The sequence below is a fragment of the Eumetopias jubatus genome, unplaced genomic scaffold (assembly GCF_037043125.1).
Source record: "Eumetopias jubatus isolate StellerSeaLion01/CBP00866 unplaced genomic scaffold, mEumJub1_p1.0 scaffold_2, whole genome shotgun sequence".
In the NCBI taxonomy this organism is placed as follows: domain Eukaryota; kingdom Metazoa; phylum Chordata; class Mammalia; order Carnivora; family Otariidae; genus Eumetopias; species Eumetopias jubatus.
In genome coordinates, this window is record NW_028274808.1 from 28,262,349 (window position 1) to 28,289,407 (window position 27,059).

At 54.0% G+C, this 27,059-nt stretch overlaps 1 protein-coding gene across 5 annotated transcripts in view; it reads left to right on the forward strand.

Moving 5' to 3' along the window:
• Positions 1-27,059, forward strand: part of RBPMS (RNA binding protein, mRNA processing factor) — a 173,624-nt gene that overhangs the window by 145,119 nt on the left and 1,446 nt on the right. For 3 of the 5 annotated variants that reach the window (XM_088020941.1, XM_028087571.2, XM_088020942.1), the window contains one exon: positions 1,625-1,998. In XM_088020941.1, the coding sequence (XP_087877067.1) occupies positions 1,625-1,902 (278 nt within the window). In that variant the 3' untranslated portion in view covers positions 1,903-1,998. Of the gene's footprint in view, positions 1-1,624; positions 1,999-4,429; positions 4,658-14,588; positions 14,659-22,275; positions 22,380-27,059 lie in introns of those variants that run through there. The other 2 variants (XR_003606791.2, XM_028087572.2) reach the window with 2 other exon arrangements.

The following is a 27,059-nucleotide window of genomic DNA, read 5'->3' on the forward strand; positions in this document are numbered from 1 at the left end:
AGAGCAAGAAATAGGTGGTGTAGACTTGATCATTTGAAGAAGCTTAGGATGCTACTGTGTTCCTATTCGAATAATAAGGATGAGTCCACGCTTCGGGCTCGGCTCTCCAGTCTAATCTACACGCAGTCTGCCCTCCCCTCACCAAGTCTGAAGAGGACATTTTAACTGCCTTGTTGAGAGGGGGAGTCGGGGGCAGCCGCAGCGTAGCTCTCCGCATTGCTGGGATCCCCACGCTGCCCTCTGAATGGATAGTCCTCAGTCAGCTCTGGACTCCCCATCTTTTCAGTAGTTCTTGCCGTGCTGGCTGGCTGGCTGTGGAAAATCTCACCAGGTCCCCGTGCACCCATAGGCTCAGCTGCTTTCCCCATTGCTCCAAAGAGTAGTCCCCACATCACACTCGGGAAAGTTCTCTGTCTTTAGTCCCCTTCCCATACTGAAAACCCTTCCCAGAGCCACAGTTTGGGGGGAGGACGGAGAGGATGAGGGAGATGTGGAATGAGCAGGCCTGGGGTGGGGTGGCTTATATGTGGGAAGGAGTGAAATGACCCTTTCGACCTTGGGTCACGTGCACGCTAGACTTCTGGAAAGTCCTGAATGGCAGAATGGCAGAGTCACTAATGGCTTTATGACAGTCGCCTTTTCCTGACTCCTTCGGCATCCCCGGGTAGCATCCTTGGCCTCCTTGATTTCAGATTTTGACAGGTGATAAAAGCACATACTGAGATTGCTGTTTCACAGAGTCCAGATTCATAACTATCGACTGATGTGATTTTTTTTTTTCTTTGCTGAGACGCTCCCTCATGTGTTTGCTGTTATTTTAATGGATTGCTTCCTGATACATTCTGAGCCCCGGGCACTTGCCCTTCAGTCTGGCAAACTGCAGCTTGACCTGAATGGAATCGGATTCAGACCAGTCAGTTGGCAACACGACTCACTTGTTCCCCCTAGAAAATACAGTCAGTGTAAGCAGCAACTACGAGTGTTCTAATTTGCATCTTCGTGGAGTTTAACTTTAATCAGGATACTCCAGGCTGTTTCACTTCTCCTCTCTGCATTTTTGACATCTTAAACGCCCTGCAGGTACAGTGGCTGGCCCCTGCTTCGGAGAGCTAAATGGAAAGTGCTTGGTGATGATGATGTATTTGTCAGTAGTAATTACACTGTTAAACAGAGAAGGCCTACAGTTGTGCTGGTCTATCATGACCCTGCCAGTAAACCATTGTTCTCCCAAAGGCTCTGCAGTGGGTTTTCATGGGATATCTCCTACCAGTTCTCTTTCTTCCTCTGCCCCTCTGAGGGCCACGTGTGCGGTTTGGGGCAGGAAATCCCCACTGTTCTTGTTTCCCCCCAGCTCTGGTTGGAAAGACATCAGAGTGTCCAGGGCAGAGCCCAGGCCTGAGATCCCAGCAGGCCAGACAGGCAGCAGATGCCGGTTGCTTTTTTCCACTTTGTATTTACCATTCCCTTGCTTAGAGTTTGGGGACCAAAACCCACAGGTTGTTGAAAGCATGAGAGTAATTTGACTTCTGACTGGATGGGGGCTCGGGGTTGTTTGGTGTTTTGTTTCTGATTTGAAAGCAGCTGTTTGGTAACCACTAACTCTTCCCTTATTCTTTTCTTGCAGATGAGCTCACAGTGCCTGCACTTTACCCCAGTAGCCCTGAAGTGTGGGCCCCGTACCCTCTGTACCCAGCGGAGTTAGCGCCTGCTCTACCTCCTCCTGCTTTCACCTATCCCGCTTCACTGCATGCCCAGGTAATTTATACCCATCGGCCACGACTTCACTCCCTCCACCACCAGTCCTTTCGAACCTGGTTCCCCAGAGCACACCATACAACTAACACCTATCCGGCTAACAGATCCCCCTTCCGGAGATTAATGACCTCCTCTAAATCAAGCTGACACTCCTCCAGGACTTGAGGACCGTCTGACAGCAATGATATCACCCACTGCCTGATGTTTGCCCCAGTGACACCTCTCTCTTCCCTAATGATCTCACCCTCATAGCACACACGAGAGACGGGGTGCAGGTTCCCACTCCCCCCACCCCCAGCCCCCAGCCAGCCCGAGGGCGTCCCTAGAACATAGTCGCGTGTGCCTGGTCATGCGGGAGGGCTGCCGAGGGAGGCTCGCGCTGGTTGCCGGAGTTCTGTGTCTGTGCGTGGAGGGATTTCATCTCTCATGTTCTAGGAGAGCTAGTGACCAAAGGGGAAAGTTGGAAGCTTCCAGGAAGACCGTGTGCTAGCTTACAGATGTTACAGGGAAGATTAGGATTCCTTTTTTTCCACCTTTAGAAAAGGAGGTACAGTGTAGTGTGGAGAATGTAATTACAGGTCAAGGTGAAGGTCTCTGTCTGGACCCACTTCCCTTCTTAGTTAAATAAAACTCCCTTGTTTCTTCACAAAGATTACTACCCACGTACCAACCCTCCCTCTCCCCTTGGTGGGGGGGGGGGGAATGTTGCTCTTAGTGCAAGCAGTAGTAATGAAGTAGTGTTAGGATTCAGCAAGGATCAACAGCAAAGAAGAGAGAATATAGATTTCATACGTTTTACCGCATGTGTAACTCCTCTAAAAGCAGGAAAGCCTGGTTTCTGAAAAACTGTTGGCCTGGACAGAGAGGTGGAGTTTTTGTTTGTTTTGCTTAGTGTTTATTTACAAGGCTGAATGAAATACACAGCTTCCCAGAAAACTCTTCCTTCGGACAGGGAAACTCTTCCATGTTGTACAGAACTCACTGTGTTGACTAAAGCACGGACAAGCAGCCCCCTAGCTGACGTCCTCGCGGCCAGGGGCTCAGGCGGGGTGCTGGCTGCATACGCGTCCGTTCCGTTCCAGCCGAGCCGTGCGTGTTCTGTGCACATGTGCATGGCCCAGCCTCCCAGGCACCAAGCAGGCAGACTACAGAGAGAGGCCCCCGAAGTGACGTCCCTCGGTGTTGGCAGAAGGAGGTAGTGAGGGAAAAGGAGAGGGTGACGGTGAGAGCTGCTGGCTCGGAACAGGACTTAGAGCAGCCCCAGGATTCAGAGCCCGATGGCCCGGGGTCCGGATCTGCTGTGCTTTCCGCTTTCCCTTCCCTCGCTGCCGCCTCGGCCTCAGTCCCTGTCAGCGCTCGGGCTCCTCGCAGGGGCCAGGGGAGGGAGAAGGGATAAAACCTAAACCTGTGGCTGTCTTCTGCTGAGTCATCGAAATGTTCTCAGTGGCCTTGGGGATAACTTTGTAGCTTATGGGGAGCGACTCAAAGAGGCCCCCTCTGTTTGTGGGCCCGCCCCCACCATCTGTGGAGATGTCTTCGCTCCTCTTCCTAGACCGCCTAAATAAGGATTAACTGACAGTTGAGGCAAATGTTCCTAATACCATGGAGCGGTACCAGGTGTGCAGAGTATTGTGACTATCAGTGGCTTTGTTAATCAGCAGCAAAGCCTTTCACCATTGTCCTGGAAAGGCAAGAATTGACAGTGGCCAGAAAGGACTGGGAACGGTGGCTTTGGGGGCCTTACTAACATCCAGGTAACTTGCCTTGCTCCGTATAATGATTGAAATCCAAAGTCTATCTGGGGGTGTATGGGAGAAGGAACTGAAGAGTCTTAAGAGATCAGAAAGCCCATGCCCATTGTGAGAAAGGTTAGAGACAGTGCCAAGATTAGATGGACTCAACCATTTGAGTTAGTGGGATGTATTGCCCATGGTGGCACCCTCCCCTGTGAGTTCTGTCTTGATCTTGAGACTTTCCCAACCTGGAATCTACTTGGCTCCGCCACATCGGTCCTAGAGTTGGTGGAACTTTCATCTGAAATCAGTGAGATCCTTGTGCTCAACCCCAAAACTTATTTGGAGTCATTCCCAGTGCAAGCTTGGGTTCTGTATCCAAGGCTCATGAACAGATACGGTTATTTAAATTCCTTTGTCCAAGATGAGAATCCTAGAATGAACTGGTAGAGGCTTTACCGATCCAGCAGGTCTGCCCATTTTACAGTTGAGGAGACAGACTGGAGAAGATGGAGAGTTCTCGAAAGTCGCGAGTGGCTCTACCGTGACTGGAGCCAGGTCACCTGACTCCCAGGCCTTGCTCTTTCCACGCCTCAGTGCTGGCTCACCAAAGACTTACTCTTTGTTGGAATTTTGGAAAGGCCTCACTCCACTGACTCCTTGGAACTTTCTTCTCTAAGTAGATGAGAAGCCTGTAAGAAGAGACTTGGAGGCAAAGACAAGGGAATAAGAACTTAACCTTCACTCAAAGGGCCTGAGAGAATTTTTATTAACTGGAGGTAGAGCAGTGGGGAAGACTAAAACGGAGCATCCCCTTAGTGGATGGTTCCGGTTTTGTTTGGAGATCTTACTGTATGTCTTTGGAGAAGCTTTTATATTATTTTGCTTTTCTTAGCAATGTTGTGCTCTGTTTTGAGACTTGGATTTTTTTTTTCTTCTAGTGTTTCTCTCCTGAGGCAAAGCCCAACACACCTGTCTTTTGTCCACTTCTCCAGCAAATTAGATTTGTCTCTGGGAATGTGTTTGTAACATACCAACCTACTGCAGACCAGCAGAGGGAGCTCCCATGTTGAATTTGCTTGTTAGCTATTTTTCCCCCATTTTGCAAAAATTATTTCTTGGTAACATTTGAGAGATTTCAATAAAAATTTTAATCAGAGCAAAAATTACCTCAAGTAGACTGCAGCGTTTTGTTTTCATGGTGATGTGAGTTTGGAGCTATGAGATTGTGGGAGAATTGGGCCCCTGATGCTGAGCACACACCACATGGGAGAAGGCCTCAGAGCATCCAGGGGAGGCTCGGCCCAGAGCCGAGGCCTCACTGCTGCTACTGGTCTCTTCTTGGGCTCCCGAGCCATCAAGAGCTGCACGGTGGAAGATTCTCTTTCTAGCATCTGTGGGTCACCTCTACCAGGAGATCTTGCATCAGCAGGGATGGTATGTCTGGCTGTCAGAAGCCTGTATGAAGCAAAGAGCTGTGTTTCCAGTCTGTCCGCCCTGATCTCGAGAAAGGAGGACCCAAGGGGCAGAAATTGTCATTGAAGATCAGGAGTCGCATCTTCTGGTTCTGCTCCAGCTTCCGTCTGTGATCTGGTGCTTCCATCTATAAATTGAAGATGCTTATTTGACACCACATCTCATTTTTGAGGCCTCATTGCAGAAGGTAATGGGACTGTAGGCTGCAGTACTTCTGTGTCGTTTGTAGAGATGAAGGGACAACTTGATGCAGCAAACAACGGAGTTCTAAGAAGATCATTAACGTTTTTAGACATGATCATCCTGTTTACTTTCAAGATTATTGGTGTTTGAAAATTTATTAAATATATTCTGAAAGCCACTGTGAACAGAAGGGCAGGTTTTATCCATGGCTTTTAGGAACCTTCTCTCATGCACATACAGCACTTCGTGCCACATCGTCCTCACACAGCTCAGCCTTTTCGGTCCCCGTTCAGTTTTGCTTGGTGCCAGTTATTCGTTTAGTCTTGTTGCTGACGGGGCAGAGAGAAAACCAATAAAGTGCACTGCTCTCATTACATTCTAGAAACAATACTATTTACCCTTGACCCAGTGCCACCTTGTTGGGCCAGAAGCTTGTCCAGGTAAGTAGGACTGAGAGAGCAAGTCCCGGTTCCCTGTGTCTTCTCCAGGGGCCTCATTTGCCCTGAGTCATGGCAGATCTTCCAGGGCTGCTCCACGGCTCACGGCTGGAACCCATCACCTGCATGCCAAGAGAAGGTTCTAAAATCGTAACACAGACTTCCAGGGCAGGACATGCCCCTGGGGAGGTGCCTTGTGACACACAGGACAAATTGTAAAGGTTAAACCCAAAATCAGTATAAAAATGGACCCAGGCACACAGGGAAGGAAGAGAGATCACAGGGGGAGAGAAGGGCCAGGAACGTTCTGCAGGTGCTCACGGCAGAGCTGCCCGCCCACCCACCTGATCAGGCATTTACTCAGCGAAAGGCAACTGCGAACTGAATCTTCAAACTTTTTTATAAAAACAAATTTCCTTAAGCCTCTCCTTTGTCACTAACTATGCCCTATGGAGAATACTGAGATGAGACACAAGCGATCTGGTTTGGCACGGGGTGTAATGGAAGCGCACGGCCCAGGAGAGAGGGAGTGTCTTGAGGGAGGCAGGGAGCAGGGCAGGTGTGAGTATGGACTCGGGTGAGCACCCAGTGGGGCGGGGCTTGTGCACAGTGGGTAAGGTGGCTGGTCCTGCAGAGGGAGCCTGAACAAAGCCGGGGGGGGGGGGGGAAGGGGGGGGCTTCGGCATCCCAGCAGCTGGCCAGCCTCCCAAAGGGAAGAGTCAGGAGATTCAGGGTGTTTGCTTCAGGGCCTCCCAGATGGCATCAGCTCTTACTGCCCGACACCTGGTCCTCGAGGCCTGGCTTTCTCCAATGGCCACCATCCACCGTCTCCCTGCAATCCAGGCCTTGTGATTGTCTGGGAGAGCATGGCTTTGAGGGACTGCAGAGGTTACCTTTGGGGGCTGATCAGCCCAAGGCTTTAAATTGTTTTTAGACATCGATGAAACTGTTAATCCTCTGATAATGTACCTTTCCCTTTAAACCTTACAGCTCTGTGAAGGTCAGACTGTGAGGAGAAACTGCCCCTGGGTGCTCTGTCTCCTGAATGTGCTAGCCTTGTCTAGTTCCTGACTTGGTTCAGCTTTCTGGTCTAGGAGCCCCTGGCTTAACTCCCATAGGAGGCCAGGTGGGGGACAGGCCAGCCAGGCATTGAGCTCACAGCGTCGGCCTCCTCTGAGCTCTGGGCGTGTGTCTGCCACTTAGAAGGGAGCACAGAGCCCCCTCTCCTTTCCCAGCACCACCTCGGGGCTGTTTCTGTGCCTGCCCCACGAGGCCCGGCCCGTGCCGGAACTCGAGTCCTTCAGGAGGGCTGAGCCTGGCGGTAGCACGGGCTTGGAAGTGCGAGCTGTGGGGCTACCTGGTCAGACACTGGCTCTGCCATTTATGAGCTGTGTGATCTCTACTGAACAAGTGCTTTATGTAACCTCCCTGGGCTTCAGTAAAGTGGGCCTAATAATCCCTCCTGTAGAACAAGAAGGCCTGGGGGCGCCTGGGTGGCTCAGTCAGTTAAGCGACTGCCTTCGGCTCAGGTCATGATCCTGGAGTCCCAGGATCGAGCCCCGTATCAGGCTCCCCGCTTGGCAGGGAGTCTGCTTCTCAGCCTCTGACCCTCCCCTGTCTTGTGCTTTTTCTCGTGCGCTCTCTCAAGTAAAATCTGTAGAATGTGAGAGTGTGCCCTAAATGCTGGTTTTAAGGAGCATGTGAATTTTCAACAAGGTGGACACCTAGGCTAGCTCTCTACGAGGCAGTGATCGTTCAGACGCTACAGGCATCCAGCACCGTCTTGACGACATTGAGGCAGCTGCAGAGTCCTCGTGACTGCGGCTGAATGGAAGGCCAGAGGTTGGGAAGAACAAACGAGCGACAGGCGAGCAGGATGAGGCGTCTGGGGACAGCCGCCAGAGTGACAGCCCTGCATCCAGCCGTGAGGTGTCTGCAGCCTGTGCCAGCGCCGAGAGGACGCGTGCCCATAGGATGCCCTCCCCGACGGCCAGGCCCGGACACGCCTGTCAGGAGAAAACCGATCCCTGACAGGAAATAGATCAAGAGTGGGAAACAGCTGAATTCCCGGAGAGACCAAGTGGTTCCTGTGGGTTGCTTTATTCAAACCCGTTGTCCCTGAACTTTCCAGCTGCTGCCTTATCTTGCTTTGCTATCGGAGAAACTGGAGAAGAGAAAGACCCACGGGTCATCTGGCCCGTTCCTCCCTGGACTCTGTGGCTCATTCTTCCCACAGTCCATCCGCTAGGATTCTGCCCCATCTCGTTTCCGGGTGGCAGCGTCCCCTCTTGTGCCTTGGGAAGTCACTCTCTCCACAGTCCTGTGGCCAAACCCCAGGGGATCCCTGGCCAAGCAAATGACCTCCTGTTTACCTTTTCTGTCCTCACCCCCTCCTCTGCGGGCTCGGCATCTGGAGACCTCGGGAGCCCCTAGTAAGGCAGTGAGGGACGGAAGTTCTCGGCGCATCCGCACTGGCCTCTTGAGAAGCAGTCCGGAGTCCTTCAGCCAGAGTTCATGGGGGTAGCTGGCTCCTGTGGCCAGAGCTGCTGCCGGGCCCCGAACTTCGCCACGCTCGGCAGCCCCCTAGTGTGGTGGCCCCGGCCGTGGTTGGGGACCTCAGCGAGACTCCTCAAATTTACCGTTGCTGTGACCGAGAGAGCGGCTCCAAGTGGGCCTCTTCCTGGCTGGAGGGCCACAGGGTTTCCTCCTTTTGGGGCACTGTCTTTCCGGTCCCTCAAGCTTGTTTCATTTTGGCCTTTGTAAGGCTAAACTTCCTAGGGCGACTTTTTCCCCGGTCTCCTTCACAATGAGAACTCCTCCCGAGTCCATGAGCCCACCTCGTCCTTGGGATGATCAACAAGTAAGTGGTCTGACCATCCCAGTAGGACGGTGCAGAGGGCCTGGCACAGAATCGGGATCAAACAGGCCAGTTTTAATGACTGTTTCCACCCACTGTGCGACCTTTGGGATTTTAAGCAAGTTTATTTTAACCTCACTGAAGCTCGGTTTCCTCATCTCTAAGTAGGAAGAATGAATATCTACTTGATGGGGTCATTTCGAGTGAAAGAGTAAAATGCTTGGCATGGGGTCGTAATTAACCTGGCTCTTCTGTTTCCTTCTTACTGTCAGAACTTGATCTGGCATGGCCCAGAGGCTCCCAGTCCTCCCTTTGTAGCATTAGAAGCAGTTAGGATATAGGGACTCGAGACCAGCACCCCACCAAGGGAACCCTCAAGGCCCAGGCTCTGTTCTTGGGTGCAGAAGAGAAGTAGCTGGTGCCAGGGCAAGAATGGCAGCCTGCGGCCACGGTTATACCAAGGCGAGGCTCTGGTTTGGCCAGGTGGCCCTCCGCCCAGGCTTGGGCCTCCTTTCCTGGGAATGGGCACCCAGATACCATCTAAAAGTATGAGAATTCTAAGTGCTCTGGAAACAAAACCAAGACTACAGAGAAAGTTTAGAAATACAAAATGTAGCCTTCATGAAAAGAAAGTGAACTTCTCCTTGAAGAAAACCAATTCTGACAGGGGAAAAAAGGCAAATCAACTCCAAATGGGATCATGTTTTATTCAGGTTTTGTGCTGCCAGTGGGGAAGGCCAGAGCTCAGTGACAGGATGGGAAAGTGGGACACCCCAACCTCAAGCCTCATCCACTCTGCCATGAAGTACTTCTCGCTTCACTGGGCTCGGCTCCTGGGGACCTCTAATGGCCCTTGATAGCAAACATAGTTAAAAATTAACAGACTGGCAGAATTAAATATGGATGACAAGCAGCCACTGTGGACTTAATCTGACACAGGATGTTACACGCTTGGGTGCCCTCGACCCGAGTAACGTCTTGAGTGAACTTCTGGGGTGTCTGAGCACATTTCACATGCCTCTTTGAAGGCAAGAACCTGGCTTGTGCTTAGGACAGACAGGGAAAGAGTCTAAAAGCCCAGGAGAGAAAATTATCCCTGAAGGCTTATGGGTAATTAAGCCCAGCCTTGACTGGTCTTAGCAGGAGGTGTTCACAGGGGTCTGGACCTTGTCGCTGCCTGGGCTCAGGCCTCAGCAGCGTCCCACCATCCGGACGGGGAGATCTTGCAGGGGCATAGGGCTGGGCTGGAGCAAAAGTGTTCTTCCAGTTTTGGTGAACACTGTGTCATATAGGGCAGGGGTGCTATTTTAAAGAACCCTGTGATTAGTCCCATAAAGACGATCATCTTTTTTGTATTGCAGATCAATCTAGTGTCTTTGGTGAGTTTGGAGTTTCTTGGACCGCAGTGTGCTTCTGGCTTGGCAGCCTCTCCTTAGCCTGGCAACCTTCAGCAAAGTTTGCTGTAGGACCTGACGTGCTTTATTCGGTGCTCAGAATGGATCCTGGCCTGGAGTGAGCAGGCCAGGGCTGGTTATAACTAAAGAATGTGTGAGTGGCTGGCTGCACTTGTTTCAATGTTGGGAGAGCCCCAGCAGGGTAGTCAGCGCTCCCGCTCGGGCCCAGTGTAGAAACCTGAATATCCATGCCTTAGAAAGGAGAGCCCGGCTCTGAATAGATGGTGCTGGGGAAATCTGTGTTCAGGTACAGCACCTGCTTCGGAAAAGGTAAGAAAATCTTCACTGCTTCTTACAGATTAGATCAGACATCCAGGGCACCTAGCTGGTCTGGTGATCTTCCAGCTCTGATTAGTTTTGTTAAGAGCTAGAAACTTGGATGCCATATTGGCATGCCTCAGCCTCCCAGATGCACCGAAAGTCACCTCCTGGAAGGGCTCTTCCACACCAGCATTTCTCAGCCACCTCGGGTGAACATAATAAAAAGATTCTGTGGGCAGATAAACTTGGGAAACCCAGGGTTTAAATCAAGTCAAACGGGTTTCTTCATGGTGGAACTTCTCGATTCCGCTGAAGGGGCAGAGACTGCGTTTCTCTCCGACTGCCTTGAGCACAGAGCATCTCTAGACAGCCTGCTTCCAGCCACACTTCTGAAACCTCACACAGGAACAGTGTCTCTCGAACTTGGACGTGTGAATCATCATCTCCCAAAGGGCTTGTGACATGCAGGGACTTGGGATTCTCTCCCTGGGCTTTTTGCATTTCTGACAAGTTCCCAGGTGATGCCGGTGGGCCAGGGACCACACTCTGAGAACCACTGATCTAGACCGATCCCTTTATCTCATGGAGGAGAAAATAGCACCTGGTAGGCACTTCTCGTGCTATTTCTGAAGGCCGGCGTGGTGAGGACGGGCGGCCCCTGGAAGGGAGGGGTAGGGGGGTACAGCGCGGGTCCATGGTCTCTCGCCACTTGCTCTGCATTGTTTGCCGGAGGGCTGAGGGCTCCGCGCTCGAGACCGGTCAGGGTCTTCCTGTTTGGCAGCATGCTCAGAACTCTGAATTCTGTATGTACTTCACTCCGCTGGGCCTTGGTTTCCTCATCTGCAAGTGGAAGAGGATAGAAATGACCTTTATGGATACTTACTACTTTCTCTAGCATTCCAGTTTATTTTTGCTCTGGGGTATTTCTGTTTCTGGGTGTTCTCCTCTCCTATCCGAGCTCTCACACACGTCGCGGGAGCTGGTGCCATCCGTGCTAAGGTGTGGAGGACCTCAGTGTTACTTTGCAGGGGCACTGTGTTTTCGAAGAGCATTCCCGAAGAAGTGTGATGGTGGAATCCCATACAGTGTGGCCCCTGGATAGTGAACCGGACGGTAACGACGCGGCATTACTGAGTTGGAGCCGAGAAGCGTCCCGGCGTCTTCCGGGTGCTTCCGGGACCACAGGCCGCAGTGTGTGCAATGGTGTGCTTAGCGGTCTGGCAGAGTGAGCAGCAGTGTCGCCGTGGATCACATATATCGGTAGAGATTCTTCTAGGGACTTGAGAGGCTCCTGGGATCCTAGGCAGGGTTGTGAGTGTGCAGTTGTGGGGTATGTGTGCGCGCCAGCTCACATGCAGTTTTCTACAGACAGGATCCTGTCTTACATGGAAAGCCAGTGGCACAGACTTAGCGCTGCCGGATTGTCCGCGGGCTAAGCACAGGTCTCCCCGGTGTTGACGCACTACAGCAGCCCCTGGGCAGTGGGCCGGAGTGGCCACGAGTGACCCGGAGCCAGAAACCACAGCAGAACAAGCAGCCCAGGTGGGGTTCCGTCCCCCCCAGCCCCGTCCCAGAGGACCACAGTAGTTAGCACCCAACTGCTCACTCAACTGGACCAGCTGCCTGCCGCGTGCGGGGAGCAGCTCCAGCTTGGCCGGGCGGGGGCACTGCCCTCTGCTGGCAAGTGCCTGCCACTGCACCCCTCTGAGCTGAATAGCGGAGGCTGGCTTGGAGGCCTAGGGGATGCGGTGAGAAAGGCCACCCTGTTGGCAGGGGCTGTGGTATCCAAGCCATGGAGCACAGAGTGATGAATTTCGGGGCCTCTGTTGACTCCATCACCACCACATCCTCCCCGAGAATCAGCCAGCGGGCCATCTTCAGCTCAGCTGAGCTGGGTACGACTTCTAGAGCCCACAGCCCAGAGTCAGCCTGCTTGGCGCCCTGGAGTGCTCAGGGGTTCTAGACTAGGCTGACTGCAGGGCTCCGGGTTCGAGGACGGTGTGGGTGGAAGAGGCCAGCATGCACCCGAGGTTGGCTGAGGCTGGGGTGGGCGTGTGGGAGATGAAGAGCTTCCTTCTCGCAGTCACTGTCACCAAAAATCATGCCATCCACTGTGCCCCCACCCCCTGGTCAGACCTCCCTCTTCCTGTGTCTCTGAAACACCAACATGTCTTGGCCTCGTGGGGCTCAGTGCCCCAGCCCCACACCCAGGCAGCACCAATCGCCACCACCACGCTCCCTCCGACTCCAGTGCACACAGACCCATCCCCTCCCGCTGTGTGTTTAGGTTCCCAGCCCCCCACCTGCCATGGGGCTGTGCCCCCATCCCCTCCTTTACCACCTGTCTCAGGAAGGCAGCTCCAACTCTGCTCTTTGCTTAGTGAGCAAGTGGATTCAGACGCACAAAGCCATAAGCCATGGGTAGGTATGAAATTTTTGTCTTTGTCTCACCCTCTCCTCCCTTCTGCCCCCTCCCCCTGCACCCCGTCCTCCTCCCTCCCTTTTCCTTCCCATCCTCCCACACTTCCCTTCTTTATTTCTTCTTTATCCTGCATATACTCCTAAATTCACAAAGTGGCATATTTTAGCCTACGCGCTTGCAAAGAATTTCTGGTCCCTCATCCCCTTAATTGTTATTGAGTGTTGAAAACGACTCTGGCCCTGCCTTAAGTGAACTTCAGTACCTGCTGGTGGCTCCCAAGGAATACAGCTTTGCCCTCTCACAATGAGGGGGACCCCTTCGAGCTGGTGATCTGATTTCTAAGAATATCCAGTGTGATGCCCCAAAGGATCTCTCATGCACAGCTGGCCCAAGTTCCCTGACCTGGATTCCTGGCATGGGGAGAAGCTCAAAACACATCTCTGGTCCTTTTAAGTCTTCATTTTCCGAGTAGGTGAGGCCCCAGGTTGGGATCGATTTCCCCCAGTGTGGCCTGTCAACCCTGCATTGAGAGCCAGAGAGGAAGGGGAGGCCCATGGGGTAGAAGGAAATGCTGAGGGCTTCTGCATGTGGACCAAGACCAAAGGCTGGGCATCCTGTGTGAGCTTTGTCTGGGGGCCCACTCCTAGACCAGTCAACGAGAGCTAGTGGAGCCTGTGCCCTGGATCCTGACCCTGCTGGGTTCTGTGCCCGTGGGATGTCACTCAGAATACCCAGCTCTCAATGGATTTCCCTACCTGTAAAAGCAGGTTAGAAGAGGCAGGAGGTCTTCATCAATCCCCTAGCACCCCCCAGGTTCTGCGGAGTTTCCTTGCAGGTTCCAGGCCCCCCTGCACCTCCACCTCTGCCAGGATGCTGCTTCATCTGTTTATGCTTTGGAGATCTGAGTAAGATGCCATGTGAAAAGGGGGTTCTCCAGCAAAATCTGTTCTGTTAAACCATCGAAGTCTGTTTGCCAGGGTAAAATTCCCTCCAGCATTGCATTCTACTCTAGAAACATTTTGGGCCAGGTCGAAGATCCATCTTTCTCCTCCTGCCACACTGGAGAGGATGCTACTCTCCACAGAGCCATCCAGCCCTCCTGAGCATCTCCCCCCTTTGATGTACTTGCTCTCCCTCTCCCACTCCCAGCTGCCTGTGTTGCGGAGAGGCCATGCCACCTCCCGGGAAACGGGAGCAGCAGTAAATGGGCATTTCTTGCTTCTGGCCAAAGGCTGCAGGGCAAAACTGATGTTGCTGACAGATGGACATTTGTTAAAGCCTAAGTGCTCTTGCCCTTTTGTTTGTTTCTTCACATTTTCCTCAGCACAGGACCGGGAACATTCTGCCAAGTGGACAAAGCATCACTCAGTCCATTTGTTTTGTTGCTGGCCTTCCACTTTGGAAACTTCATGGAAAAGATGGGTCCTCCTCAGCAGAGTGAGCGGAGGGCTTGGGGTACCAGATAACCCACAGGGCTGAGAAGCCAGAACCACTTTTCTAAAAGAATAGGAGCAGAATCTCAAAGATGTCCAGGCCAGCTTACTGGCAGGGATGGGTCATGAACCCGTCCCTCCCTTACCGAAGCGGATACGTGTTTCCACACCCTGCTTAGCAAACCAGGAGGCAGCCTGTGCCCTCGGCGCAGCTCTGCTGAGCGAGTGCAGCGAAAGGGACTCGCTGGGCCAGACTCAGGCCAGGTCTGGCCCAGCTGCGGCAGGCTGTTCACTGTGGCAAGGAGGGTGGGAGCAGGGGAGCTGCTGGGCCCGGCATGCTCCCTGAGACGGGCGCTCGCTGAGAGCCTGGCCCGTGTTCACTGAGGGGATGTGGACGACCCCTCAGGGTGCTGTTCTGATCCCCTGCGGCCCCCGGGGGAGAGGCGCCCCCTGGCAAGTGTAAGTGGGCTCCGTCTCGGAACAGTGAAGGCGGCAGCCCGGCAGGATGCTGTGTGGGGGAACGAGACTGTCCAGTGGGAGCCCTGCTTCACAGCCTTCTCCCCACGTGTCTTTCCAGATGCGCTGGCTCCCTCCCTCCGAGGCTACTTCTCAGGGCTGGAAGTCCCGTCAGTTCTGCTGAATACTATGTAAGTACTTGGCTTGCGTGGCCGCTGCGAGCCCCGTGCAGAGCAGACGTCCGGGACGTGGGACGCACAGCACCCACGCCTTCCAGACCACCTGTTACCTGCGGTCGCCCGTCCTCCTCAGACCACCGCGGGGCTCCTCTGTGGCCTTGCAGCGCTGCCGGGACGTCCCCCTGGGGTTGAGGGAGAAGCGAGGGATGTTGTCCTGTCCGCGTCTCATCCCGGTCTTCGCTGTCCTAAATCAGCAGCCAGCGCTGCTTCCAGTCCGTGTCGGGGGCCAGGACACCGGATGACGCAGCGGCAGTTCACCCGCTGCCCGCGTCCCTTGGCCACCGGCCTCTGTTGCCCGCAACGCGGGCTCGTGGGACCCTTGGCCGTTTATCAGAACTGACTTCCGTGCGTGCGTGCGTGTTAGAGCTTGGGCCAAGCTCTCTCCTTTCAGCTGAAGGCAGACAGTGTGTTGTTTCTAGTAGGCTTTCCTTACACTGTCTTGTCTCGAAGGAAACAATATGCTAAATGGGCATCTTTGCACCTAACCCTGCTTCAGGGAACTACCAAGTCAATTTTTTTTCTATAAATGTATAATTTGTATAAAATTCCAAGCGCCACCTTTCATTTGGTATCTTGACTGGATCTCTGTTAAATATACTCTGAATTCTCATAGGGTGTGTGAATTTGGGGGGGGTCTGCCCTCAAGGAAGGTCTCTGAGATGATACAGTTCTACAGTCTTCGGTTTCTCCTGGTTTATATCATTCCTTCACAAGACAGGAAGAAAAATGAGAGTAGGGAGGGGCCAGACCTTCATCCACTTAGAAATGCTAAAGAGAGCATGCAGAATTCTGTACATAACTATACCTGATGCTGATCTTTTGAAGGACATACGCAGGAAAAACTGGCCTCCGGTTGATTTAGGTTCAGCTTCAGTGGGGAGTCACAGAGGTCAAGGCCCTCCTAGTGAGGCGGAAGGAGAGCACTGAATAGGCTTTTCACAGAGTTCTGGGATTTATTTTCCACAGGCAAGTTGCCCTGTTGACCCGAAGTCTCGCTTGGTGGGTCATGTCACCTTCATTTCAATTTCCAGGGTGACTGCTGAGCGTGGACTTCACTTGCTGAAGTCTTTACCACCATAAGAGGCCAGCACTTACAGGGAGCTCCAGTCCTAGGTCGGAAGGCAGGCATCTTTGTTCTGGAGGAAGGGCCTCACCACACAGGAGGATGGTGGTGGGCAGCAGACCCACGCCCCAGCTGGTCAGGATTCTTGCTCTGCTGGTGGGGTAATGAGTAAGTTGACGGATCACGTTTCTCTGCTTTGAGACATCAACTCCAATAAGTTAGAACTGTACCGATTCTTCCCCTAGCCAGACCTATTCCTGAGTGTGACCAGAGCAACACTAGTCCTTGGTGACGACTGGAGGCAGACTACGTAAATGTTGCCAAAGGTCAGAGTTAAACACTTTTTGGTTTGGTTTTGTTTTGTTTTGTTTTTTACCAAAAGACTCTTAGAACCTTTCTTATAACATGAGCATCATGAATCTGTAAAATTAGGGAACTCAGGGATGCAGGATTCCCCAGACTCATCTGAGACAAGGGAGCCCTGTCACAGACCCTTAGTAGAGTGCTGTCTTACCTAGAGCACATTTGGGAAACCATGCCCTACTCTCTTACCCGGAACCCAAGCCAGTGACACCCACGTGCAGAGATCTTTGGGCCAGGGGTCATTATGTTAGAATCACCACTGATCTGCGTATGAGGGAAAAATTAGGCAGCATTAGATTTTTTTTTTAAGCTGCTTGTATTTGTCCCTTATCCTGAAATTATGTCGCATGTGTGTTCACCCATTTTCCATGAGATGGTAATATCCGTGAATGGCAGTTGCATTTTAAATGTAGTCCTGGAAAAACGTCAGTAGTCCGTGGTAGATACTGGAAGTATTTAAAATATTTCACTATTTTGTGAAATATAAAAGTTTGCTGTTTAGGGGGGACTTTTTCTTCCTGGAAATACTATTTGTAAGCTTGAGGTATATTCTAGGGTCCATTATGTCCAGGACTTCCCAAGTCCATGTGCCCTACCCGCGTGCCCATAATTAATTTTTAAAATGACATGTCCCCAGCCCTCTGTGCTTTCTTTGTGCACAAAAGCGTTAGTCATTTCGTCACGAGGGACCCTGCCCCGGTTACCAGGGCAAGGCGGGTTGCAGCCCTGTTGTCCGGCTCCAGAAGGCACTGAGCGATCATGCGCTCTGCCTCCCATGACCGTGCACTCATCTCTCCGTTCTCAGAGGCTGCTAGGTGTTCACCTGCAGGTACCCAGGACTGCGTAACTGGGATTTCTGAAGCTAGCAGAAGACTTGACGGGTTGGAGGTCGATCTGGCATTCAGCCTAAGCAGGTAGTTGAGGAAGTTGATGAAACCGGAAGAGAGGTCGGTGGGACACAGCCTTGAGGCTCACCTGGCCGTAGGGTCCACAGAGGACGAGCAGCCTGTGGAGAATGAAGAGTGCCTGGAGGAGCCGGTGAGGGCTGGAGCCCGGAAGGGCAGTGGTGAGCTGCTGGTGTCAGCAGCAGCAGATGCTGTGGGAAACTTGAGTAAGATGAGAGAATACCTCCGAATCTGGCAGTTGCAGCTGGCCGAGGATGGTGGTGGCAATAGGGCCTGAGGAAGGATTTTTTTTTAAGCATTTATATAGGCCAAAGAGAAGGCATGATCGTTAAGCAGCTGCACGATTCCAGCCGATGAGATCCTGCCCTTTGTTTCTATCCACTCACCTAAGTTGTTCCAGATCATCCTTCCCCACAGACCTTCCCACCAGAGACCTAGAGGCAGCAGTGGCTACCAAAGAAGGCTTAGCGAGTTCCCCCTTCGGAAGTATGGCTTGTGAAGCTGTCGGACCCGTATGCAGGTGCACCATCTCCTGTGGATGCACTGTTTGTTCTGAGCTATACTTGGGCCACGGGCCAGACTCCTTCCTCGGGGTCTGGAGAGAGCAGAGGAGGGGCAGTAGGCAAGGAGGATGGGTAATTGCACTTATTACCACCGCACTTGGGGTTAGGACTCTAGTCTCCCATCCTGCCTGAGGTTAGACCGGTTCAGTGTGGATCCGTTACTCAGGCTCCTTCTAGTCTCTTGGATCAAGTCCTTCAGCTAATAGTCCAGGCTGCGTAATCTTAGGGAAATGCAGATTAGACTTGAGAACAGTGGTTCTGATGAAACAATAAACATTTTAGTGCAAAACTGGTCTTTCAAAAAGGCCAAATGTAGGATAGGTGCGGCCAGTGACGTGGCCTTCCTCTGTTTGCCGGGGGGAAAGGGGGGTGTCCTTCCTCTCTGGGAACATGGCTCCTGAATAGAAGACAAGAGCAGGAGTGATGGCTGGTATCAGACATGACGACCTATATGCAGACCCAGACCGGCGCTCACTCCTGACACCTGGAGCTCTGGGGGCCACCCTTCCAAATCCTGAACCGTCCAGGCCCTGCTGCAGGGGTTTTTCATTTACTCACTTTGACCTCCTACTGGGAAATCAGGGACTAGACTAGAAAAGTAAACAAGCTCTTTATTCTTTAAGTAAACATATGTGTTCACTATGTGCTAGATAGAAAAATGTGCATGCAGACCAGGCCTGTGCCCCTGAGGAACTCCAGTTCTAGTGAGTGGGAGTCATGGATATACATTTTAAAGGGAAAGAGTTCCTGCTGAGGATGCTCCAGGATGGACTTGTGAGGAACCCCCTTGGGTGGGGGTGGGGGTGTGCATGTGTTTACTGTCATCGGTGGCATAAGTAAGACCATCAGAGGGGTCGGTGTCATTGGTGTTTTAATTTGTTCAGCATCCTGCTTGATGGTGTTTAGTCTGGCTACAAGCTCTGTCTGCTCATCACTGGAGTTTTGCTAACGGTCCAGCCATGGGTTGGACAACCCCAGATTACATGATAATCATTGAAAACGATCCATTACCCAGATGCGTTGAGACCAGGAGAGCATGAGCGAGTTTTTAGTAACTCTTTAGAGGGAATGAGTTACACAGACTTCCTTGTTGGGTATCCAATGATGTAGTTAAATCAAAGAGAGAGTTAGGAACCGGGGGTGGATGTGGGGGGTGTTCTTTAAGAACTCCGAAAATCTCCCTGGCCTAGGACCAAGACCACAGCACCGAAATTATAAGCACATGTAGTTACAGCATCAACAAATGAGAGAAGGACACGGCAAGAGATAATAAGACCGGAATGTAAAGCTGTGTATTCCTCATGTTTTGTTTTGGGAGGGACAGCCTCGTCTGTCTCTGGCTGTGAGCATGAGGGCCTTGGGGATGCAGCCATTGTCCGGGGAGCCCCAGGAGCCAGATGTCAGGCAGAGCTGGGAGCTCAGCGCTGTGGTCCTGCAGGCACCCCTGCCTTCTCCCTAGAAGAGCCCCAGGTGGGACACCTGGGTGGCTCAGTTGGCTAAGCGTCTGCCTTCAGCTCAGGTCATGATCCCAGGGTCCTGGGATTGAGCCCCGCATCGGGCTCCCTGCTCAGCGGGAAGCCCACTTCTCCCTCTCCCACTCCGCCTGCTTGTGTTCCCTCTCTATCAAATAGATAAATAAGATCTTTAAAAAAAACAAAAAAACAAAGAGGAGGAGGAACCCCGAGGCGCCGTGCCCAGGACCCAGGGCAGGGTTTGCCCTGAATCGCCACTCCCCCTCCTGTTAACCACGGTCTCTGTGTCTCAGGTTCGTTAGCACAGTCACTATCAGTGAACATCTGCAGCAAGTAAGGGACTGTTTTGGCTGCTAAGGATACAAGGGTAAGAGAAGCAAACAAAATCCTTACCTGCATGGAGCTGACCTCCATTAACAGGGGGAAGAGGATCATAAATCACTAAGACACACACTAGGTCAGGCGGTGAGACGTGCAAAGGGGAAACTAGCAGAGTGAGGGAGGAGGGTCAGTGTTCCTGCGGGCGGGGGCTCCGTGTGCCACGGGGGAGCACGGGCCTCAGGGTCAGCCTGGTGCTTACGGTCAAGCAGCGACCCACAGCTTCCCCAGATACATACGGGCTTCCTTGTTCAGAACAGGCTCACTTGACTCAAGTTTAGAGAATAATTGAACCTCTCTGGTCTTCTTGCCTTCCCCTTTGCTGAGTCCAAGTGAACAAGCTTGCCGCGCAGCAGGCCTTCTCTGGGCGAGGCGTTAGGGGAGCAGAGAACGCCCCGCAGCCGGCGCGGTGTCGCCCTGGCCGCTGATCCTTCCCTGCGGGCGCTCGTCCCATTTCCCCAGTGACGAGCCACACGCCCTGGTCCTGAGTCCCCGAGCCTGGGGTCTGTTCGGTTCCTGTGTGAGCTGTAGGGATGGGCCTGAACGCCTGCACCGTGTTCGCCACTGGGAGCAGGCGGGGGGAGGGGGGGACACTCCATCCAGCCACTGCCGTGCCCTCCCCGTTCCATAAGTGAAGGCACCACGGACCTCTGCTCCCCACATGGGCGCTGAGCTCACCTATGCGTCGCACCTGGTAGGACGACCCCGGGCGGTCCGAGCAGTGATTTCCCTGCCTTTGTCCGTCCCCTGAGCGTATGCACCAGGAGAAGTGCCTGACGGTCCCTGGAGGAAGTTAAAAGAGGGTGGCCGAGTATGAAGACCTGGCCATGGGGTCTCGGTGCCTTCACGGGGCAGGTGAGGGCCACCTACAGGAGCCCCTGCCCCACCCCCACGCTGCACGCGTCCGGCTCTTCTCGGCTGGAAAGGGACATTCGGAAGGCCTGCGTGCTCGCTGTAAGGTTACAAATGAACACATTCAGACTTCCCTGCGGTGTTTTCTGTTCTTTGCGGAGTCGTCTTGGGGGTCCCTGTAGGACTGGCCCGTGTGTGCTCCCTGTCCACGGGGGCAGCCCTGGTGTGCGGACAGATGCTACTGCTCTCCTCACTGCAAAGAGCAGCCTGGTGACAGTGCCCCCTGCTCCCAGAACCCGGGGTGGGCGCCACGGTCCCTGTGCTCCTTGCCCACCGGTCCTGAGTCACCCCGATGAGCTTCAGCCCAGACACCTGGAGGGATGTGGCCATGGATGGGACATCCTAAGCAGCAGGTGCCCCAAGTGCCATGCCGGTCTGGCCGTCCCCAGAGGCGTGGGAGGTGGGAAGAAGTTGGGGGAGCTGATAAGTTTTATGTACAAAGATGAATATTTCGGGGCGCCTGGGTGGCTCAGTCATTGAGCGTCTGCCTTCGGCTCAGATCATGATCCCAGGGTCCTGGGATCAAGCCCTGCATCAGGCTCCCCGCTCAGCGGGAAGCCTGCTTCTCCCTCCGCCTACCACTCCCCCTGCTCGTGCACTCTCTCTCTGACAAATAAATAAAATCTTTTAAAAAAAAAAAAAAAGAATATTTCTTTTCCTGTCCTCAACCCAATTTTCACTAGGAAACTGGAATTACAGTTATTAATTCTTTTATAATGTTTTTAAAGTGGAAATCTGGGCAAAACTTTTTTTCCTTAGTTCTGAGAAGAGAGATGTCCTAGGAGGGCAGTCCTCCCTTCTGGCTCACCCGTAACCCCAGCGGAGGGTCTCAGCCCAGGCCCAGCCTTCCTGCCAAACCCCAGGGGGGCATCTTCCCGTGCCAGCAGACCAGGGAGGCCTCTGTGGGGAACTTGGGGTTCGCAGCAGTACCCTGCGCACTCCTGGTCATGAAGTCCCGCATGCCCGAGTCCGCCTGTCTGTCTGCAGGCAGGAGGGCTGAACACACAAGAGACGTTAGCAGGGAAAAGGGCCATTGGCATCCACGCGCTGGGAGGCAGGCGTCCTTCCTTGGCTCCGGGAATTCTTATGAAAACCAGCTGGCTCAGAGGCGGTCATGCCTGCGGAAGAATATTAAAAATTTATGATCTTCTGGGTCTCGGCACCTTCGTATTTCAAAATTCTCAGACCCTTGGGAACAGGATGTAGTCACAAATGTTTCCTTTTAGTTTTTGTTTTCCAGAAGGTGCTTGGAGCAAAGTTGAGCTCATTGATGCACGTGACAGCACAGGATCCTCCTGGAGAATTGCCTTTGTGGCCTTGGGCTGACCAACGTTAATACTGTGGTCTGAGGCAGCTCCTGGAGCTGGATAGGTTTGGGGCGCTTCCTCTCGGGGGGGCTTCAGGTCCTGCACCTCTCCTCGATGGGGCTCTTGAATAGGCCTGGGGGTCCAGCCCTCAGAACTCAGCGCGGCTGCCTTGCCTCCTCGGCCCGGCGGCCTGCTGTTGCTGCAGCTTCGTCCTGGCCCGTCCCCCACGACGGACACATGCCTACTCGAGTGAACGTGTGAAGACCGTGTCTCCCACGGCACACTTGGCTCCAGAGTCCCTTCCCCTCCGGCCTTGGTGCCAGGGAGCCCTGGCTGCCACACTCCACCACCAGGGCGCTTTCCCTCTGACCAGGCGCGAAGCCCTTGGTCCCCGTGGGGAGCTGCTGTGCCGCTGGTGAGGTCATTCACACCGGGCACTTGTCCTCAGCTCCACCGTGGTGGCCTTGGGCCCTTTGCCATTGACTCTCTGTTCTTTGCTCACAGAACAGGCTGACCTTCGGAACCCAGGAAACCCCAAGAGCAGACCAGCGCTGGGGTTGGAAATGACTGCACACCGTTAATGGGTGATTTCTTTCTCCATCCCAGGTTGCAGGTGTGTGATGGTGGCTGCAATCTGTCTTGTGGGTATTAATGCAATCTTCAGTGGTGGTTGCTGTGCTCAAGCCATTCTACCAAACTGGAGCATGCTGGTGAGTCCCACAGTCAGAAGCCGGACAGGCCCTCTGGGGAGGCAGCGTATTCTGGGCAGGGTGCGGTAATGGAAACCAGTGTGGTCGGGGCCGTCGTACCAGCATCCCCGGGGATGGGGCCCAGCAGTCTAGGTGTTACCACCTCCCCCAGATGATTCTGGTGGGTGCTCTAGGTTGAGACGCGCTGGTATGGAGCACTGGGGTCAGGGGTTTGCCCTTCATGATCTCCTCCAGCCACAGCATGCTTAGGGAAGGGCGTCCGGGAGGGCAAGGGGCGGGGGGGGGGGTGGTGGTCTGCAGACCCTCCGCACACAACGGTCGGTGAGGCCATCTGCACGTGCTTAGGCCGCAGCTGTGGAACGAGCCATTCCGCCATCGGGAATTTACAGATAAATGACACTTTCTCCTTTAAACCCTTAACACCTTTTCTGGAAATTCACCATTTTGGGGAGAATCTTTTAGAGATAATATGTATATTCCTCCTGACTTCATCCACTTGTACTGAATACAGTGTAGCTCTCTCGGTGACGCCGAGACATTTGCATGAGCCTCTTCAGAAAGAAGACTGGTTGTCCTTGGGCATAGGTGAATGAGGCAGGGCTCTCACTGGACTCCTCCAGACTCTGGGCTTCCTGCCAGCCGGTGATTTTGGTGATTTGTTCATCTCTTCGGGTGGTCCATCAGCTTCTAGTAGTAAATGTAGCCTAAAACAATAACATAGCGTTCCCGCAGGTGACCGGCCGCTGGCTGCCACACAGAGGGGCTTCCAGGCTCTCTGGAAAACTTGGCCTAGAACAATAGGAGTACCAAGGGCAGGCCCACAGCGGTTATGTCTCGGCCCAAATAAGGTGGCGAATTTCATCCCTACAAGGGGCCGATGAAGAAAAGATGAGTCAGAAAGAGGGCAAGATTCCTGCTGAGGACAGAGCACCAGGCAGATCTAGCCAAGGAGGTCAGTACTGCATTCTTGGGACTTAGGTAATTTCTTGCTGTCAGAGTAGAGCCCATCCAGAGGCAGGCACGTCGTGTGTGCCCCAGCAGCCTGCACTGGGGGTCTGTCTGCCCACTGACCAAACGTAACAACAGGGAAGTGTTTATCCACATTGTTTAGGGCAGCTAATGTTTAATCCCACCAATTCCTTAGCCTTCTAATTTATTAGGTGGTTCTTTTGTCATGGTTCTTAATAACAGTGCCCACACTATTCTTACCAATATTGTCACCTGGTAAAACCTTTTTCTTTCTTTTCTTTGAGCGAGCAAGCAAGCACGAGTGTGAGTCGGGGGAGGGGCAGAGGGAGAGAGAATCTCAAGCAGACTCCATGCTGAGCACGGAGTCCAACCTGGGGCTCTATCTCACAACCTTGAGATCATGACCTGAGCCGAAGTCAAGAGTCTGAGGCTTCACCGACGAGCCACCCAGAGACCCCCCAGTAAAGCCTTTTTAAAGAACAAGATTTTGTTGGGTTTTTTCCTCCCCCTCCTCTGGCACACTTTAAAGACCAATTAAAAGCTACCCATGTAATTTTTTGGAAGCAGGTTAAAATAATTTTTTTTTTAATGCAATAAACGAACCCAAACATCCGTAATTCCAGGCAAATGCAGATGAGCCTGGTCAGGAAGCACAGCGGCCGGGGCACGCGGTGACTTCATTTAGACAATGGAAGGAGCAGAAGAGGGGTGGGGGGTAGCCCTGGGACTCGGGGCGGCCGGCCAGCACGGACCGGACGAGCTGGAGGGCGCCTTGGCACTAGCCATGTTCAGCATGGGGCTCACCAGTTTCGGGGCCAGCCGTGGGTTACAAGAGCAGGTCTGGAGGTGGCCCGCTGCTGGCCAGCACGGCTCCGCCTGCGCCTCCAGGAGGCTGAGCCCTCTCCGGCAAGGCATGGGAGCGGGATCCCACGCACGGAGGTGGCCTGCTGGGTGTGCGGCGCGAGTTCCTGGGGCCGAGGGGTGCGTGCATGTGGGGGCAGGTCGGGATGTATGTTTAGAATGCGGGGGTGGGGGCAGCGTTTCCAACTACAGGAGACTGTTCTGGAGACTCTAGCCTGTGAACCTTTTAAAACGTCACCTAGGCTTTTTATTAAGTTCATACTGATACTTGGTTTTTACAGCTATAAAATGAAAACTTATGTTCCATGTCTTTTGGGAGTTGAGTAGAGGGGAATATTCCTTATCTGACTTTTGGTAAAAATGAGTACATTTAGAGAAAGTCTTGGGAAAGAAGTCAGTAGCCAATAGGCCAAGTGTATGTAGTAGGATGGGGGAAACCGAATTTTCTTACTGCTGGGAGAAAGAACTCAGGACTGAGTCGGGGGAGAGCAGGCCCCGTCTGGTGTGGTGTGGCAGCCAGCAAGCGCCTTGGCCCCAACCCAACAGCAGCTGTGCGCGGTCCGGAGGGCCACAAGCTGATCTTTTTGATCAAGGACAACGGCCATGAAATGTTTAAGAATTGTAGAATATTTTTTCAGACAGCAGCAGGCCTTCTCCATGGTCTTATACGGGATAGTTGCGACCTGCCTCCGGCGAGCTTTGTTCCATCTGTTTTTCTGCCCTGTCTCTCCAGTGACCGCCCTTCGGGAAAGGCTGTGAGCAGAAGCTGCTCGGCAAACAGAGCCTGACCCTCTCCCACCCCGCCCCCATCCCTCCACGGTGCTCCGTGTTCCCGGATGTCTCTGTATTCTGTTTAAAATGTCCTTGTTAATACATTCCAAGGTTTGAACTCCGTTCTTAGCTAAACCCCTTCCTTGTTTACAGGGACTGAAATAGCCACATTCTGACCTTCTGTTCAGTCTGGGAACATCTATGGCAATGGGGACGCATTCTTTTCCCATGTGAGAATTACATCTCCGCAGCACAGTTGGGGAAAAGCTCGGGAAACCATCAGCTCTCATCCCACCCTTCTCTTTTCCCTCCAGAGCCTTCCTCATCAGCCGGAATGAGCCAGCCCCGTGCACCCTGCTTCTTGCCCGAGAGTGCAGGGAGAAGGGGGCAGAGCCCTGGGAGGCCCGGGTGAGCTGCTGAGAGCCCAGGGGCAGTTGGAGGCCTCCGCGCCCCCCCCCCCCCCCATCAGGGCCAGAGCTGCCCCAGACACAGGCTCCGGGTGCTCAGCCGGGCGCGTTATCCAGACTCAGGAGCCACGTTTCAGTGCCACGTGCCATTAACTGTCGGTCGTTCCCATTGCCTTTACTGGCCTGCATAGGGGGGTCTGAAGTTCTACGTGCAAGTGACTGTGTCGGGGGTGGAGGGAGGAGGACGTAGTCTTAGGGAGGAAAAGAATCCGCGCTAATCCGTGAGGAAGCGAAACGAATGGCCTGGACAGTGAGGACTCTAGTTAGAGAGCTCCAGCGAGAAAGCCCTGCTGGGGGCGGCGGGGGGCTGCCCGAAGGGCTGGGGAGGCGCTCACACTGAGTTCGGAGAGCGAACAGAGTTGGCGAGACCGGGAGGGAGGTCTGTGCCACGTGTTCTTGTCCAGAGTGGATTATGACCAGGCTTTTGAGGGCCTGGGGGGATGAGTTAGGGGTTTGGGCCTCGGGGAGGCAGGGGGAGGTGTTTTCAGAATCTTTGTCACCTGGCTGCCCGCGGCAGAATGAAGGGTCCGGTCAAAAATGTGTACCAGGAGGGGCGAGCCCAGGATGGCGACGGCGGTGCGGGGAAGTGACAGCCCAGAGAGCGGGGCTGTGTCCGGTCACCAGGGGCTGGGTGGAGGGACGGAGACGCGGGGCGGGGGGCGGGAGCCGTGTGAGGAAGGTAAGGTGGCGAGTCTGGGTTTAGACGTGGTGCCTTTGTGGTCATGGCAGAAGTGTCCAGGGCAAAGCTGACAGGAATGGGGACAGTTGTCCGGGAACTGACTGTGGAACCAGAAAGGCCAGGAGTAGCAATGTGTACTTGCCCAGAGATGGTCGTTGAGCTGTCCAGAGGAGAAAGCCCCCCAGCCAGGCGCCTGCCCAGGGCTGGGGGCGACCACGGGTGTGCCTTGGCCTGGCCGTGTGGCGGCTCTGCTCTCAGCCTCTGGTGCGAGGCCGCGTCTGCATGCGGAGCCGGGGCTGCCGCCCGAGCCCAGCCTCGGTAGGAGGCCTTCGGCAGCGCGCGGGCCCCTTAAGGCTCCCAGAGTCCGAGGGCGGCCGAGCGCCGTCCCCTGTGAATTGTTCCAAAGTAGGAACAGCCGTAGGGGGACTGCTGTTCCTCAGAAACCGTTTCCTGGAAGCAGCCCTCAGATGGGGCTGCTGGCCCCTGGTCAAGTTTGGGATGACGTGGGACTGTCGTTGTGGCGTCCCGTATCCACTCCGTCTGAGCAGGGTTCCCACTCTGGAGAGGAGGCTCCTTCGGCAGCTCGAGGGCCCGTCGGCTCCCGGGTTCATTGGGAAGGTCAGCTGCTGCAGCCCCAGAGATAATGCCCGGAGCCGAGGCCCCTGCCGCCCACCCAGGGCCGCCCCAGGCCACACACACCCGGTGTCCCCGCTGGGGACAGGTCAGGGGGCGGCAACAAGATGCTTTCGAGAGCGGGCCCTTCTCCTGGCCCTGCTCACGAAGCGTCACGGGTCCTGTGACATGTGCCCAAGACGGGGTGTGCCTCGGCCCGGCCCACTCCGGTTTCTCCCTCACCGAGCACCTGCCGAGTGACCGGCGACGCCCCTCCTGTGCTGGGCTCCGGGGGCCGGGGCGGGGGGGAGGCCAAACGGA